The sequence below is a fragment of the Camelus bactrianus genome, chromosome 16, assembly GCF_048773025.1.
Source record: "Camelus bactrianus isolate YW-2024 breed Bactrian camel chromosome 16, ASM4877302v1, whole genome shotgun sequence".
Taxonomy (NCBI): domain Eukaryota; kingdom Metazoa; phylum Chordata; class Mammalia; order Artiodactyla; family Camelidae; genus Camelus; species Camelus bactrianus.
This window is the reverse complement of record NC_133554.1, coordinates 15,135,915-15,154,977: the sequence shown is the minus strand read 5'-3', so window position 1 is coordinate 15,154,977 and position 19,063 is coordinate 15,135,915. Positions and strand designations below refer to the sequence as shown.

Below are 19,063 nucleotides of genomic sequence, written 5' to 3'. Positions count from 1 at the left end.
CTTACAACAAATTAATTAAAAAAAAAAAGAAACTAAATGGCCCAACATGCAGACTCAAGAACTTAGAAAAATAATAAAAAGAAATTAAAAGAAAGTAGAAGAGATGCACTAAAAGATAATAAACAGAGTCAGTAAGGTAGGATGATATAAGAGCAATAATTGTCTTTTTATACATCAGCAAAGAATAATCCCAGAATGAAATTAAGAAAACAGTTCCATTTACAGTAGCATCAAACAGAATAAAATACTTACAGAAATATTTAACAAAGAAATGTAAGGCTTGTACATTGAAAACTATCATACATTACTGAAAGGAGTATAAAGAAGATAGGAAAAATACTTCATGTTCATTGGCTGGAAGACTTAATATTGTTAACACAGTAATACTCCCAAACTTGATCTATAAGACAGATTCAACACAACCTCTATAAAAATTTCAATCACCTTTTTTTTTTTTGCAGAAATTGACAAGCTGACCCTAAAATTCATAGAAAAATGTCTAAGATCCAGAATACCCCAAAACAATCTTGAATGGAAGACTCACACTTCTCATTTCACAATTTGCTATAAAACTATAGTAATGAAGATTGTGGTACTGGTATAAGATAGAAATACAGATTAATGAAACAGAATTTAGACTCCAGAAATAAATCCTTACATTTATGGTCAATTAGTTTTTGACAAGGAGGCCAAGATAATTCAATGAGCAAAGAAAACAAAAACAAAAACAAAAACCATGGAAAATAACAAGTGTTGATAAGGATACGGAGAAACTGGAACCCCTATACTCTGCTGGAGAATGTAAAACGGTGCAGTTACTTTGGAAACAGTATGGCACTGCCTCAAAAAGTAAAACGTAGTTCCCATATAACCTGGCAATTTCACTGTTAAGCATATACTTAGGATAAAAAAAAAATGCACAAAAAATTGTATATGAATGTTCAAACAGCTTCACTATTCATAATTACCCAAAAGTAAAAAAAACACAGAAAAACAAAACAAACCCCCAAGTCCCCATCAACTGATGAGTAGATCAAACAAAAAGTGGTACAGACATACCATGAAGTATCATTCAGCCATAAAAAAGAATTGAAATACATGCTACTACATAGATGAAAACATTATGCTAAGTTAGAGAAACCAGATATAAAAGGCATTCATATTGTGTGATTCCATTTATATGACAAGTCCAGAAGAAACAAATCCATACAGACAAAATAGATTAGTGGTTGCTAGGGGAGGGGAAGATGGGGAGCAACGGCTTATGAGTATGGAGTTTATGGGAGAGAAGTGTTGAACATGTCCTAGACTTAGATAATGATAATTGTCACACAACTGCTGAATTGTATATTTGAAAAAAAAAAAAGGGAAGAAAGGATGCTCTAAGAAAAAATTATGATCAATTTTTCCACTGCAAAGTATACATAAAATATTGGTTAAGGAAAAAAATGAATACAAGATGCATTAACAGAAACAAAGGCAAAAACTAACATAATAATAGACAGAAAGCAGTAGATGTAATAAATCTAAGTATTAGGTCTTTGAAGAGATGAATAAAATGAATAAGCCTCTAGCAATTCAAATCAAGGGAAAAAATAAAAGAATACAAATAAGCAATGACATAACTGAACAAGTTAACACCCAATATTCAGAGGAAGTTTTTAAACTTTAAGGGAACAGAATAAGGGACCTTATACCAATGCATTAATCTAATAAAATGAGTAATTTTGTAAGAAAATTAATTACAAAAATTGATTTAAGAATTGGCAGAAATATGAGACCAATACACACTTAAAAATGAAAAAGGCTGTTAAAAGTTCTATTCCTGAAAGAACTCCTAGTTTTTTCAGTGAGGTTCATTAAACTTTTAACGAGCAGATAACATGTTAAATTTTAACAGCATAGAAAAGGGCAAAAGCTCCTGAATTTACTCTATGAGGCTGGCGTAAAATAGGAACTCAAATGGGTTAAGGATAGTGTAATGAAACTATATAGCTCGATATTACTCATGACTACATAGTCAAGAATCCTAAGTAAAGTATTAGCAAACTGAGCATAGCAGTACAGTTAACCTTTGAACAATACAGGGACTAGGGGTGCCAACTCTCCAGAGTCAAAAAACTGGGTATAACTTTATATTCAGCCCTCTTATCCCCAGTTCAGCTCCCACTGATTAAACCAACTGAGGATTTATTGGAAAAAAAAAAAAATCTGCAGGTAAGAGGACTCACACAGGTCAAACCCATGTTGTTTCAGGGTCAACTGTATATTAAAAAATTACAGTGCTCACTTTGGCAGCACACATACTAAAATTAGAACGATACACAGAAGATTAGCATGGCCCCTGTGCAAGGATGACATGCAAATTTGTGAAGCATTTCGTATTTTTTGTAAACTGGCTATACTTCAATTAAAATAATTAATTAATTAAAAATCACAAACCATAACCAAGTAGAAAGATTCATTCTAGAATTTCAAGAATGGTCAATGTTAGATATATAATGTAATTCTCTTTGTTCACAAAGTAATAGGGCAAAATAACATGATTATTTTGACGGATGACAAAAACGCATTTGATGTAATTCTATACAACTTCTTGATTTAAAAAAAACCCTTAGTAACTAGGAAAAGAGGTAGTTTGGTGTAATGGGAGAACATAGGCTCTAAAGTTCCAGTTCCTGGCTCTGCGATTACCACCATCAAACTCTGAGGACCTTTGATTGCTCCCATGCCTCAGTTTCTTTATCTGTGAATTGGGGATAAAAATAACTTTCTTCATAGAGTTGTTGTTGGGATTCAGTGAGTTAAAACATTTGACTTAGAATAGTTAAGATACCTGGCAAAAAATAAACACTTAGTAAATGATAATCATTACTGCCACTCTTGTTAAGAATGGAAGGATTTATCTTTCAACTTGATGAAAATTATGCATCGAAACAAACAGCAAAATTTGAACTTAATCAGGTAAAAAAAACTAAAGGAATTCTTAAATAGGGTTGGAAATACTATAAAAATTCTATTATTGCTATTAGTTAAATTGTTCTGAGGTCCCAGCCTCGACAACACAATATCAAAAGTAAATAAGCAGGAAAGGTGTGGACAAACTATGATTATTGCTGATGATATGACTGTCTACTTAGACAATTCCATACAATTGACTGAAAAACTCAGAATTAAAAATTTTCACTAAGTGGGCTGAATATAAGATAAACATATAAAACCAATAGTCTTCCTATATGTCCATAACAAATAATTAGAAAACATTCCAGAGGGGAGGAAGAGATTCCATTCACAATAGCAGCCTAAGTTATAATATATCTAGAAATGAATATAACAAAACATATACAGAATTTATATGAAGAAAACTAAAGCTCTGAAGAAGTATACGTATGTAACAGATGACCTGATAAACGGAACTACCATACTCCTAGATGTGAATGCCTTAGTGCTGAGAAGATGTCAGTTCCCCAAATTAAAAGTCAATTAATGCATTAAATGTAACACAATTCCAGTTAAAATGTTTTTTCTAGAAGAGTAAATGTGTAAGAACCATCAAAGACACTCTGAAAACAAAAATAAAATGAAGGCAAACATAATACAATATAACAGACTATAAAACTATAATAGTTTGAAAAAAAAGTGTAGGTCTGGTAGACAACACAACAAATATTTAGTTGAACAGTATCAAATTGCTGTTTTTGTATGTAAAAAAAAAGTTGCATATTGGCAATTTTAACTGCTTCAACCCATATGAATTTAAAAACAACCATGAAAATATAGGACTTTGGTCTATAATATAAAGGATAAATTTCATACTGTTGGACAGAGTAGATTCTTCAAAAACCATGTTTCATTTACAGGAGAAAACAAATCACTGAACTCACTTCACACACCATCAAAGAAAATAAATTATACACGGAATAATGACCTAAATGTAAAAAACTTAAAAACAAAGCCAGAAGAAAATAAGTGTTTTTTTTATAAACTATAGTTGAAAAGGCCTTCCAAATAAAAACATCAAACTCGCAAACCATGAATATTATTAATAGATTTCAAAAATAAAAAATTTAAAACTTCATGTTTGGCAGAAAAAAAACAAAAACAAACAAGTGACAATGGTGGGGAGGTATTTGCAGAAACAAGTAACAAAAGCTCTGCACAAAAATCCAACAAAAAGCATTATTTCTTTTGGTTTTAAATTGTCGTTTCCCTGACAACTAGATACGGTTGAGTATCTTTTCATACATTTACTGTCCATTTGTATTTCTTATGTTAATGGCCTAATCATAACCTTTATTCATTTTTCTATTAAACTGTCATCTTTAAGAGAATTATATGTATTTGGCAATTATCCCTTCTCTTATTCATCTTCACTAGATTAGTACCAAGCATTAATATATCCAATTTTAACAAACACATGCATGGAAAGTCCAGAAATAAATCCTTGCACACATGGCCAAATGATTTTCAGCAATGGTATCAAGACCATTCAAGAGGAAAGGAAAGTTTTTTCAACAAATGATCCTGGGAAAACAGCACACCCACACACACAAAAATAAAGCTGGACCTTTATCTAACACCATATACAACAATGAACTGAAAATGGATCCAAGACATCTATAAAGAGCTAAAACTATAAAACTCAAAAGAAGAAAACACTGGGGAAAATCTTCACAATGTTGGGTTTAGCAATGCTTTCTTGGCATGTGACACCAAAAACACAGGCAACAAAAGAAAAAAATAGATAAATTGTACATCAAAATTTAAAATGTTTAGCATCAAACGAATCTATCAACCGAATGAAAAGACAATCCACAGAATAGGAGAAGGTATTTGCAAACACGTATCTGATAAGGGATTAACATCAAGAATATACAGGGAATTCTTAAAACTCAAAAAACAGAAAACCAATCCAATTCAAATATGGGCAAAGGACTTGAACAGACACTGCTCCAAAAAAGATATATAAAGATGACTGATGAATACACGAAAAGATGCTCTCTCAACATCACTAATCATGAAGGAAATGGAAATCAAAACCACAATGATTTACATCCATTAGTACGGATATTATTTAAAAAAAAAAAAAAGAAAAGAATAAGTGTTGGGGAAGATGTGGAGAAATTGGAACACTTGTGCACTGTTGGTGAGAATGTAAAATGGTACAACCTCTATGTTGAAAACAATATGGCGGTGTTCCTCAAAAAATTAAAAATTGAATTACCATATGATCCAGTAATTCCACTTCTGGTTATATATTATATGTTCAAGAAAACTAAAAGCAGGGTCTCAAAGAAACAAACAACCATGTTCATAGCTGCATTATTTGCAACGGCCAAAAAGTAGGTGCCAACTCAAGGGATAAATCAGGAGTTTGGGATTAACAGATACACACTACTATAGATAAAACAGATAAAACAAGCACCTATTGTATAGCACAGGGAACTATATTCAATTTCTTATAATAAGCTGTAATTGAAAAGAACTGAAACTATATGTGTGTATATATATATATGCATGTATATGTATAACTGAATTGCTTTGCTGTTCACCTGAAACTAACATTGTAAATAAACTACACTTCAATAAAAAATAAAATTAAAAAAAAAAAAGAATAACAAATCCAAAAACAAAAGAAAAAAATGAATGGGTAAACAAATGGGTACGTACGTGTACACACACACACACACACACACACACACACACACACACACACACACACAGGAATATTATGCAGCCATGAAAGGGAAAATAATTCTGACACATGCTACAATATGGATGAACCTTGAGGACATTATGCTAAATGAAGCAAGCCAACCACAAAAGGGCAAATACTGTATTTTTCCACTTATATGAGGTACCTAGAGTAATCAAAATCAGAGACAAAAAGCAAAATGGTGGCTGCCAGAGGATAAGGGGAGAAGGGAAAGTTATTGTTTAACAGGTATAAAGTTCAGTTTTGCAACATAAAAAAAGTTCTGTGGATGGATGGTGGTGCTGGCAGCACAACAATGTGCTTGTACTTAGTGCCATTAATAAACAAGTACACTTAGCAGCTGGCTCCATAGCTCAGGGGTTGGAGCACTGGTATTATAAAACAAGTACGATTAAAGAGTGAGATAGTAAGTTTTGTTTAACAAAATGTGGTAAAATTTACCATGATTAAAAAAAATTTTTTTAATTAAACACAGAATTAAAATATGAGCCAGCAATCCCATTCTAGGAATATACCCCCAAAAATGGAAAGCACAGACTCAAGCAGATATTTGCACATCCATGTTCACAGCCACATTATTAACACACACACAACAGCCAAAAAGTAGAAACAACCTAGATATCCATCAACAGATAAATGGAAAAACATAATGTAGTTCATACATACATACAAGGGAATATTACTCAGCCTTCATAAGGAATGAAATTCTGACACATGCTACAACATGGATGAAACTTGAAGATATTATGTTAAAGTGAAATAAGTCAGACACAAAAAGACAAATATTTTATGACTCCACTTACATGAGATATCTACAGTAGTCAAGTTTATAGAAACAGAATGTAGAGCAGTGGTTACCAGAGGGTAGGGGAAAGGGGGAGTGGCAAGTTACTGTTCAATGGATATAGAATTTCGCTTTCGGGTAATGGAAAAGTTCTAGAGATGGACAGTGGTGATGACTGTACAGCAATGTGAATGTACTCAATGCCACTGAATTATACAACAAAGAATAGTTAAAATTGTAAATTTTATGTTACATATATTTTACCACCAAAAAAAAAAAAAAAGGATATATGCTTAAGAAAATGAATACAACACACAGATAACAACAAACTCTTGACTCCGTACCCCCTCCAGGTACCACCCAATTTATTATGAAACTTCTTGAATGAGCTGAGCAATCATGCCCAGTTTCTCATCTCAGTCACTTCTGCTATACCCCTCTCCATGCGAATGGCTCTTAAAAGGGCCACCCACCCTTCATTTTGACACCTCAATGGTATGACCACTCTATTTCTTTTTGAGATCCTTTTTAAAAAAATTTTTGAGATATCAGTCCTTCTGATTTTTCTCCTACCTTAATGATTGCTCTTTTCAATTTCCTTCATGAGCCTCCCCTTCGTTACAAGGCTTTTAAATGTTTAAGTGCCCCAGAGCCAAAATTCCTCTTCTCCATTTAACCTCTGGCTTTCTTTAAACAGCATCTGATACCAGTGACTCCTATCTGTTTATATCCAACTTTAACCTCATAAGCTTCAGGCTTATGTAGTGTTCAACTGCCTATGAGACATTTCACTAAGATACCTCAAACCTTAACATGTTTATTTATTTATTTGGGAGGGGTAATTAGGTTTGTTTGTTTGTTTGTTTATTTACTCTTTAATGGAGGCACTGGGGATTGAACCTAAGACCTCACGCATGCCAAGCGTGCACTCTACTACTTGAGCTATACCCTCCCCCTGCAAACCCTAACATGTTTAACAAAGAATTCCTGACTTCCTGCCCCTATGACCCACAATCCCCACACCTGATTCTTCCTTGTTTGATATGCATTTCAATTAAAGACACCACCAGTCACTAAGATGCATAGACCAAAAACTTTAACATCATTCTGAGTTTTTTCTTTCCCTAAAACCTTTCTTACTAGGGTTGTGGGAAATAATTGAGTCCTCCTGGTCTAAAATATCCACTGTATGTACTAGATTAACTTCTCTCCTACGTATCTAGAATAGTACTAGCCATATACCCATCCTTGGGAGAATTAAGAAAGATGGGACCTCAGTCAAGAAAGGCTGCTAGACAATGAGCAAGCCCACCTACCCAGTGTAGTCAAGTCCAGAATAAGTCATCGTATATCACACAAGCTATTGTTACAGGCTGTTTATTGGTCTCACAACTCCCACTCTCAACCTTTTTCAGACCCCTCTCCACACAAAAAGCAAAGTAATCTTTGTAAAAGGTAAATCAGATCGCAAACACTTCCCTGATTTTTATTCTCTAAAGAATTCTCCTAAAATCAGGATAAAACTCAAACTCCTCCCTGAAGTCTTCTTAAGACCCTACCTGATCTAGGAACTGCCCACCTCTGATTTCTCTCCTATTATTTACCTCTGCTTACTTAGTTCACCATGTTCAGCTCTACTGGTCTTCCTTTGAGCCTTCAAACACACAGAACAAATCCTGTATTAGAGACTTCGCATTTTCCATTCTGCTTACCCCGAACCAGTGCTTCCCCCAGATCTTTGCATGGCTGCTACCTTCTCAACCTTCAGATATCAGTTCAAATGCTGCCTCCTCAGAGACGCTCTCAGACTACTTACCCTAAGTGAAATAGCACACTTCTCACTTGCGCTTTCCATCCCACTCCTCTGCTGTTTCCCTCACAGTACTTTTTACCAACTGAAATGTTTACTGGGCTGTACGTTTTAATGTCCGATTCTTACCACATGAGTACATGAATGCAAGATCCATGGTTAAGGATTTTGTCTTGTTTGTTGCCCAGTATAGAATAAGAAATCAAGAAATAGCTCTGATACATAGCAAAAAATACAGAGTCAGTTTTGGGGTGGGAGAAAAAGCTGTATATGCAGTCTTAATTCATTGCGGGAAAGATGTTCAAACACTATTATTCTGAAAATAACCTGTCTTCTAGCTTCCCAAATGAAACGTGGAGAAATAAAATCAGTAAGATTCTTTCACTTACAGTTTCGTATGTAACAACTGGCAGCTGATGACTTTGCCAAGAGCTCCATTTCCAAATCCTGTAATCTGCCAGAGTTTTCGGTTCCACATGCAGCCAGAGCTGCCTGGTCAGCAGAAAGAAGGCCTGCTGGCATGTCTCCAGAAGCAGCATTGCTGCTTTTTATTTCTGAAAGTGTATTCTTTACATCAGTTTTCATACATCGAACTTCAGCCATTTGAGTTTTGAGTCTTTTTAGCATCTTTAAATCAGAGGGAACTCGCCACATCGCCTGTTGCTTCCTTTGGTCTTTATCTTTTCGAGGATATGCTGCTTCAGAGAAAAAATGACAAGTCATGTTAGTATAGACTTCAACATTCATAAACCGATTTTGTACTATGAATATATAAGCAAATTTGACGTGTAAATAACCTAAGGTGCTTTAAGTGATAAAAGCATGCATTAAATTTCATTAATGAAAAAAAAGAGACACAAGTATCCTAAGTTTATTCACACCCACAAAGTTAAAATCTGGGTCACATTACAATCACTCAAATCTGAATTATATATTTAATTCTAAAAGCTGCCCTACTGCCTGTGCTTTCTTTTTTTATACTTCTCCACTTCTCTCAAATTTTCTACACTGAGCTTTTATTATGTTCACAATTTAAAAAAAAGAACAGAAAAAAACATAAACCTAGAAGCTAAACACTTAGTCAAATATGCTATAAATAGTATACAAAAATACCTATTCTAACTAAATTTAAAAAGTTGATTTATTGAGCTATTACCCAATGTAGATGTAGCTACTAAATGCTATGGACTATCATTAAAAAAAAGTTCCCTGTCACTGAGTCTCTGCAGCCACTAAACTAACATTGTTTTCTCTCTCTTCCCAGAGAAAGTGTTGAAATTGTTTTTAATTTCTTACCCCACCCCAAATATTAAAGAAAGGAATGAGCAAGGAAAACACACACTTTCTATTGCCAAAAGGGAAAAAGAGGCAGATATTTTGGAAATGAAAGATTATTATGAGTGACTCAAAGCAAAAAGAAATCGTCTTCTACCTAAAAAAAACCCCTCCTCCCCCGAACAGGGTACCAATAGGTACCCTAACTAGGCAAAGAAAAAGTCCTTTATCAACAGGAATGACAGCTGAACCTGTTTACACATTGCAACAATCTTCTGACATAGAAGAGGGAAAAGGTAGACACTGTAGCGTGTCCAACAGCCATTCCTCCACTTCTAGGGTCTAGGCTCATGCCAAAAGAACCCAGATTGTGTTCAGGTAATCAGGCGGGCAGCCGTGTGCTCAGGGAAGTTAGGTCTGCCCTTTGTTCAGCTTCAGAGGATGTGAGTCAAGACTGGTCTAAGCTCATTCCCCATTTGAGTGCTTAGGGTGGGCATATGACCCAAGAATTCCAGGCAAAAGTCAGGGTGGGGGGAGGGAAAGATTTTCTGTCCTGATAGGGAGATTTTATTGTGTTAGGTAACAATAATTAGAGGAGCTTGATTTCAAACTGAGGAGTCTACCTCCAGAGTCAGTGATCTTAGTAACCTTGCTCTCCAGTGTCACAGGAATAGGTCTCTTTTCCATCTAGTCTTTTCTTTCCTGCTAGTGACACATTCCTGTGAATACATCTTGCCTGAAGCTGTGACAGTCATCTTATTGCCATGGCAGAAACAACAAGAGAATCACAGGAAGAACATCCCATGTCCTGCCTTTAAGTATCTGATGATCCTGGAATCACTTACCTCCAGACTTAATGTGCACAAATAAAGTGCCTTCATTAGTTAAGCTACCATTAGCAGCATTTCGCTACTTGCAGTGGAAAGCATTCACAACAGAATTATTAGGAGAGATTTTAGAAACCCAAGACTTGGTCTCAGATCTACTATTTAGTTACTGTAACTTTCTTTAAGTCTGCCAACTTCTGAGTCCATTTATTTACTTGTGAAATGAAGACAATAATATACACGTAACAGGGCTGCAATAAGGCTCAGAAAAGTCAATGTCTGTGAAAGCACTCTGCAGCTTAGTTCCCATCCAACCCTCTGTCAACCAACGCACCAGGGCAGTTTTCTAAAACTCATCAGATATAATCTGAAATGTCCCCTTCTTCAGGCACCTAAACCACCAACTGCTCCCCTCCTTCCGAATCAGTTTTTACCTAACTTTGTATACAGCACGTGGAGTCTACTGCTATTGCAGCACTTACCACATGGAAGACAAACATGCAGAATGTGAACAACTTGAAGGTGGAGATTACATCCTAGTGATTTTTGTATTCCAGCCCAAGAAGCTAAATAAATCTTTCTGGCTCCCACCTCCCACTCCACATCTACCTGGACTTACATACAAAAATCTGTACCAATCCACATGGTTCAGTTTATTATTACTAGAAACTGACAAGAATTTTTAAAAAATAAAAAGCCCAAATGGGAAAGTACAAAAAAGACTTAAACAAACCTCCATCATCTGATAATCAGTCAATAACAATCAATGAGCCTATTTCAAATGCTATGCACCATGCTAGGCAGGGGTTACAACAGTGAACGAGACAAACACTTGTCTTGGCCCTCACAAAGGTCACAGTCCAGCTGAGAAAAATGCAACTCTATTTCAGTACCGTGTGCTAAGAGCCAACACAGGAAAGAGTGAGGTGCTATGGGATCTTTTACCAGGGGAATCTGACAACTTAAGGATACTGACCACACTTGATGATGTGAAGTCTTCCTGAATTTGCCAAGTTAAAGGTGAATAGAAATTAAAGTCTCATCGGTAATACTTCTTTCATAATACTCAATTAAGTCCTTCAAGAATGACAGTTCTCTACAGCTCTTCCTCCAGACCGCAGTGTCTGTCAATGCTGCCACCCTCCTCCTGGTCACCTAAGCCTATTCAGAGTCCACATTACAATTAGCTGCCAAGTCCTAAAACCTCTATCTTCATAAGCATAACTGTCATGCTGTAAGTAAAATCTTAATTATACACTGCCTAGGTTAAACGGTTCCCCAAAGGTTAAGTAGAACTTTATAATGTCAAGAGTCTGAAGACCTTATTTTTAAGGTCCAGTATTTTTAAGCATATGATTGAGAAAATACACAAAAATGTATGAATTCTCCCTCTAGTACTAGAAACTACACTGAAATAAACTTCTACAAACGTACCCAAACTACATTTCCATTTCTGATAGTTTTCCCAGTACTAAAAGCTTTCTAAAACAGTTTGAATCAAACTACTAAACTGAAACAATGGCTCCCCACTGTCCACTATGAATAAATTCCCTCAGCAAGGATGCAAGGCCTTCCACAGAATGGATCCAACTTGACTTTCTAGTTCTAATTACCACTGCACATCCCTTAAAATCTGGTTCAGCTATATTACCTGTTGCTCATACCCTGATGCCTCTTACAATGCTCCTTTTACAGCACAGTGGTTAAGAACAGGAACCTGCAGTGAGTCTGATACGTGATAGATGTTCACTCAATGTATGTCAAAAGAAACAATAAAAACATAATAATAAAAGGAATGCCAACAAATCTGATAACCTAGATGCAATGAACCAATTCCTTGAAAGGCAATCTGCCAAAACTCACAGAAGAAATATGAATAGGCCTGTATCTATCCATTCATCTATCAAAGAAACTGTATCAGTAACTAATAACTTTCCAAAGCAAAGAATCTGGCCCAAACGGGTTTACTGGTGAACTTTACCAAACATTTCAGGAAGAATTAAAGAAATTCCCTACAATCTCTAATGACAGAAGCAGAGGGAAGATTTCCTTACTCAATCTATGAGGTCAGCATTACTCTAGTATTAAAACCAAAGACACTAGAAGAAAATTAGACTAATAACTCTCATGAAGACAGATGCAAAAACCCTTAACAAAATATTAGCAAACTGAATTCAACAATATATTTTAAAAAAATCATATACCACAACCAACTGGGATTTATTCCAGGTATGCAAGCCTGGTTCAATATTCAAAAATCAACTAATGCAATCTATTACATCATATCAATCGATGCAAAAATCCATTTGACAAAATCCAACAACCATTCATGCTAAAACCCTGGAATAGAAGAGAACTTCCGCAACATGATAAAAAATAGCTACAGAAAACCTACAGCTAATATCATACTTAATGGTAAGAAATTCAAAGCTTTCCCACCAAGATGAGGGAATACCCTTTCACCACCCTTTTTCAAACTGGACAGGAAGCCCTGGCCAAGGCAGTAGATAAGAAAAGGAAATAAAAGTAAACAGATTGAGAGGGAAAGAATACACAAAGAACCAAAAAGGAACATCAAAATCCAAGCAAGTCTATAACTCAATTAAAAAAAAAAATCCAAGCAAGCATTAAAAAAAAAGAGCTGGATCTTTCTGCAACATCAGCTTTTAAATTCCCTCTCACAGAAAGGTTATTTTCATTTGGCTTCCATGACTCTTGTTCTCTTGGTTTCTCGCCTTTCCAAAGGCTCTTCATCTGACTCATCTTCTACACACTTAATAAAAAGATGTTCACCATGATTATGTCCCTAGCCCTTTTCTTTTAAAAAATTTCTTGAAACTCACTTTTTTGCAATCCTACTCCCTTAGTTTTAATTATTCAGTATGACCTCTAGGTAAATAACTGCCTGTATTCCAGTTCTTAATTTTTAGTTGTCTACTGGGCATCTCTACTCTGATATCCCATTGGAATGTCAAACTCAAGATGTTTAAATTCAAGCCTCTTCCTCTTTACTATTCCCCTCATCCTCCTTGTCATCAGCATTTTAATCACCTGGATTTGAAACTCAAGTCATCTTATTTATATTATTAATTTTAATAGAAAATTAAACTTATTTTTAGAGAACCTAGATCTTATCCTGTTTCTGTAGACTGCATTTTTCCAATAACATTAAGCATTTTCAAAAATATGATTTTAGCTGTCTATAAAATATTATTGCATATCTAAACTATAAGTTTTTCAACCATAATTGTATTGTTGGCTATTTTCAAACACTTCTGATTGTTTTCTCTTTGGGATATACTCCTGGAAGTGAAGTTACATGATGAAAGGATAGAGGTATTTTAAATCTAGTATAAAAATTTCCTTTTTGGGGGAAGGGGAAGACGGAGGGGTGTGGATTATAGCTCAGGTGGTAGAGTGCATGCTAAGTATGCACGAGGTCCTGGGTTCAATCCTCAGTACCTCCATTAAAAAATTATTAAATAAATTAACCCATTACCTACCCCCCGAAATAAAACTAAACTAAAAAAAATTTTTTTCCATCAAAAAGGTTAAATCAATGTACACATCTATCTGTAGAACCAGAACTTGTCTGTTTCACTGGGTATTTGCAAATAACACTAGTTATAATTAAGCAAAGCTTTTACCAATGTGATAAGTATTTTTTAAAAGGTTATTTCTTTGTTGATCACAAGAACTATGTCTAATTTTTATTTTCTTCTTTATAATTTTCTTTATTTTTCAAGTTTCTACAATAAAAATGCCTCAGGAAAAAAATGTAAAATTATATACAATGTGGTAAGTGCTCCAAAAGTACAATCATAACACAAAATATACTTGGGCCATAGATAAAAGGCAACTGTTTCATAATCTAATTGGAGACAGTCTTTCAAATTGAGGACTCAGGCTTCCAAGAAGTATACCTTAGGAAAAAAGGGGCCTAAATAATCCAGGGTCTGATCTATACCCAACAGAGCAGCTACATTTCTCTGTTTTTTACACTGAGGCTCTGCCTTAAGCTCTGTTTGAAAAATGAATTCTGCTGCTTTAAAGAAGTGTCAAAAACACTTTAAAATCACTGATTTGATTTGTGTAATATGATTGTTTAGATGGGTAGAAAAATGTTAAGTATATTTTAGAAAGCTTTCCAACAATAATGGTTTTTAAAATGTGTCATTTAAAGGTAAATGCCTTTCTTAGAGTTTCAAAAGGTCCAGGTCTGACTATATACCCAAATTGTGTGTACATATTATAGTAATACAAATGTAATTTCTCTCTAACAAACAATCTCTGCAAATAAAACACTGCTGTTGAACTATTTACAATAGCCAAGACATGGAAACAACCCAAATGTCCATTGACAAATGACTGGATAAAGAAGATGTGGTCTATATATGTGTATATACATACATATATACATAATGGAATACTACTCAGCCATAAAAAAGAATAAAATAATGCCATTTGCATCAACATGGACCTGGAGATCATCATTCTAAGTGAAGTAAGACAGAAAGAGAAAGAAAAATGCCATATGATATCACTTATATGTGGCATCTTAGAAAAAGGACACAAATAAACTTATCTACAAAGCAGAGATAGACTCAGAGACATAGAGAACAAACCTATGGTTACCAGGGGGTAATGGGGGTAGGAAGGGATAAATTGGGAATTTGAAAATTGTACCTCTTGGGGAGTGATGGAAATGCTAGCTATCTTGACTGTGACAGTGGTTCCACTGGTGTATACACTTATCAAAATTCATCAAATTGTACATTTGAAATATATGTAGTTTACTGCACAGGAACTATACCACAATAAAGGTGTATGTATATATGCATGTATAAAGAAAGGAAGAAAGGAAGAAAGGAAGGGAGGAAGGGAGGGAGGGAGGGAGAAAGGAAGGAAGGGAGGGAGGGAGGGAGGAAGGAAGGAAGGAAAGAAGGAAGGAAGGAAGGAAGGAAGGAAGGAAGGAAGGAAGAGCAAGCCCAGTTTTTACAAGCCAAAAAAGAAAAAAGACCCACCACTGTTGACTGGAATACATTTTTAGGCTACTAAACATCAAAGTGTTAAGTAAACCTTCTTTTTCTATTATTAATTTAGACAAAGTTCCACTCAGAAATTAGGTATTCATGAGGCCTGCAAAACTCTAAGTCCATTCACAAAGAGGACAACTATACCTCATATGTATCAGACTATTAATTTGTCACGGTCTAAAAGGCAAATCATATAAATACCTTCTTATAGGCATTTTGACATTATTTTTGCATGATACAAAGGTGTTCAAATAACAACAAAATATTAATTTGATTGATATAAATTTTTTTTAACATATAATAAAAACTCAGTTTGCTACAGAAACATACCATGTTCCAACACTTAAACATTTGGACTAAAATTTAAGAGTTCTTTTTGGAGAACCACAGAAAAAAAGGGTATTATTGCTAATATTTTACCTGCGGGCTGCAAAATTGAAGCAGGTGGGCGAGGCTGTAAGCCCCACAAATTTTCCATACTGCTCCGGTCCTTAAGGTCCAACAAATGTATTAAAATTAAAGGATCAATGTCTAATAAACTACTGGTAGCAGCAGAGCATATATGTGCTCTTCTTGACATTCTGCTACTGGCACCCACATAGCCATGGTTACTACCTGCAAAAGAAAGAGATGTAGCAAATGAACACTATATATTTGCACAAATTTAAGTATACTTAGAAGAAAAAGTAAACTGGTTAATTTTGTCTGAATACTTGTCTATGGACCTCTGTCTTAGGAGCTGGTGTTCATGATGAGAAGCGCAAAGAAGAAACCAGACTGCCAGAGAGGTGTGCAACGAATGGTGACTGAGCACTGGCCTCATTACTACCCAAAATTCAGGAGCAAACCTCAACCCCATCGAGTCCCAGAAATAAAAAGGTAACAATGCATACAATACATACAATGAGGGGGATGGAGGGGCAAGGAAAAGGAGAATATATCCCAAAATCCAGCAGTCTTGGATGAAAGACAAGCCCCTGGTATAACAGATCCCAAGGAACTAGACACCAAAACAGCAATCTCTCCAGGTCTCTGGACAGCAAAATGGCTCAGGTCATGACAGTTTGGCAGACTCTTTTTCTACTTCATTAAATATTGAAGTACAATGTGAAGTTTTTAGACTGAACTTTGTTAACAATGGATGCATAATATAAACATCTGAGAGCAAATGTCATATCTATATTACTTATACTGGACTAAGCTCCTTAAGCCAAGGAAACCATCTGACTTTTCTCTAGTGCCTAGCACAGTGCCTAACAAGTATTAAATATAGAAATGTTGGTTAAAATTGACCTCCTTAAATAAAGCTATTTAAACATATTCTAAAGAAACACAACATTAACAGATGTTACATCCAACAAAGCCTTAAAGTAGATAACATAAAAATAACATGAAATAATCAGGTTCTGACTATTCATGAGTATTTCCAAAGAGATCTGGCAGAACAAACAAACAAAAATACAACCAACACAACCAAAACAAATCAAAAAACACCTTAGGAGGTAAGTCCAGTTATCCAGAAGCTTCAGGCCAATTATTTACTTACACAATTTTCATCTATATTCACATCCTCATCTTACTTTCTCCTACTTCTTCATCTTCTTTCTCTTCTAGGGACTATCCCATTGCCAATTTTTCTCTTTAGCCTCTGTACCCACTTCAACTCCTATTAAAAAAGGCAGAAAACTATGCCCCCTCCATCTGGAAACTTTCACCAGTGAGTAAAAACTTTCCTTTGTGGTTCATGCCCTTTGGGTACTCCTTCCCTCCCATGTTTCCATCCTTCCTACTCACTATCACATCCATTCACAGGCATCAAAGACTTCAGCATCTATTTAGTTTCCCTCTCTCAAAGCTAATATTGCCATCATTCTGGGGTATGTTTGTGTGTGTGTGTCTGCCTCACACATAAGTATACAGCCTAGTGAATTTTCACAAATTAATGGCACCCCCCAAAATTCCTTCATTCCTCCTAAAATTGCTAACCTTCCTTCCCAAAGGTAACTTCCATCCTGAGTTAAACACTATAGTTTTGCCAGTTTTTGAACTTTATATAAATGTAATGATAGAGTATGTAACTCATCCTGCTTCTTTGCTCAATATGATATCCATGAGATTCCTCTGTAGTGCTATTTATAGCACTTTATTCATTATTGCTGTGCAGCATCTCAATGTATGAATATACTCAATTTCTTTCTTTACTCTCGGGAAGGAATTTGGGTTGCTTTTAGCTTTTGGCTACTAGGAATAAAACTACTGAATTTGTAAGCAGATAACTGCTCTTAAAGTTCATATGGAAAACAAATAAAACATCTCATAAAAAAGCAAACAGATCTCCTCCTCCTGAGCTGAGCCAGGTTAATCCTGCTAAAATGTCACACTAATCTACCTGAGTTCTTGATTTTATCACAGTGCCTGTATGCATTCATTAGCATGACATTTAGAGTCCTATACAGTCTAGTCACAAACTACCTCTCCAATCTTCTCTACTTTTTCATATCCTTTACTTTGTTATAAATTAAGTTTGTTTGTTCTTAAATTAAAAACACACAAAAACAAACCCACCTAAAAAATGCCGCTCTAAATATTCTTGTAAAACTCTACTGGCAAATATCAGCTCCCATTCTGCTAGAACTGGGAAAGCCACAGAATGTGTATGTTCAGCTTTAGCTCATATTGCCCAACAGTTTTCCAAAGCAGTGGTATCAATTTTCATTCCCACCAGCAGGGTATGAGAGTTTCAACATTTAGTATTGGCAATTTAAAAAATATTAGCCATTATAATGAATGTGCAATAGTGTCACACTGTAGTTTTTTATCTGGCATTTCCTGGAAAAAGAATGAAGAAAAATGAACAGAGTCTCAGAGACCTATGGAACTCACCAAGTGTACCAACATACATATAAAGAGAGTCAGAGGAGAAAGACTATCATTTAAAGAAAAAGGAATCAAAATTTCCCACATATAATGAAAACAATCCACACGTCCAAAAAACTCAGCTCAGCAAACCTCATGTAGGATAAAAAACTCAAGAGAGCCACATTGGGACATATCATGATTTGCATTTCTCTGAGTAAAAAAGGCTGAGCACCTCTAAAAATGTGTGTTGTTAACCAAGATACACTCCTTTGGGAAGTACTCCTTTTGCCCTTTTTTTTCTAGGAGGTTATCTTATCTTTGTTACTGAATTATAGAAGTTCTTTATATATTATGGATGAATCTTCTGGATAATATTTTTAATTAATTCATTTATTTGAATGAATAAAAATTATAATGCTTGTTAAAAAAAATCAATATACATTTCTAAACCAGACTGCACAACTGGGATCTTCTAAGCAGCCAGATATATGGGTCTGGAGATCAACAAACAGTGCAAATGGCAGCATTTCATTCTTTTTTTATGGCTGAACAGTATTCCAATGTGTGTGCATGTGCACGTGTGTGTGTGTGCACATGTGCACGCACGCACAACTTCTTTATCCAATCATCTGTCAACAGGCAATTAGGTTGCCTCCAAGTCTTGGCTATTGTAAATAGTGCTGCTATGAACACTGGGGTGCATGTATTGTTTCAAATTAGAGGTTTCTTTGAATATATGCCCAGGAATGGGACTGC

At 35.1% G+C, this 19,063-nt stretch overlaps 1 protein-coding gene and 1 non-coding gene across 3 annotated transcripts in view; one reads left to right on the top strand and one right to left on the bottom strand.

Moving 5' to 3' along the window:
- Window positions 1–19,063, bottom strand: part of TRIM37 (tripartite motif containing 37) — a 101,312-nt gene that overhangs the window by 26,152 nt on the left and 56,097 nt on the right. The window contains exons 18-19 of one of the 2 annotated variants that reach the window (XM_045513757.2): window positions 15,869–16,063; window positions 8,700–9,005 (exon numbers count right to left, since the gene is read on the bottom strand). In XM_045513757.2, the coding sequence (XP_045369713.1) occupies window positions 8,700–9,005; window positions 15,869–16,063 (501 nt within the window). Of the gene's footprint in view, window positions 1–8,699; window positions 9,009–15,868; window positions 16,064–19,063 lie in introns of both variants that reach the window. The other variant, XM_010951041.2, reaches the window with a different exon arrangement.
- Window positions 2,283–2,389, top strand: LOC123615677 (U6 spliceosomal RNA). The gene has a single exon (XR_006723359.1). It is a non-coding gene; the product is annotated as a U6 spliceosomal RNA (small nuclear RNA).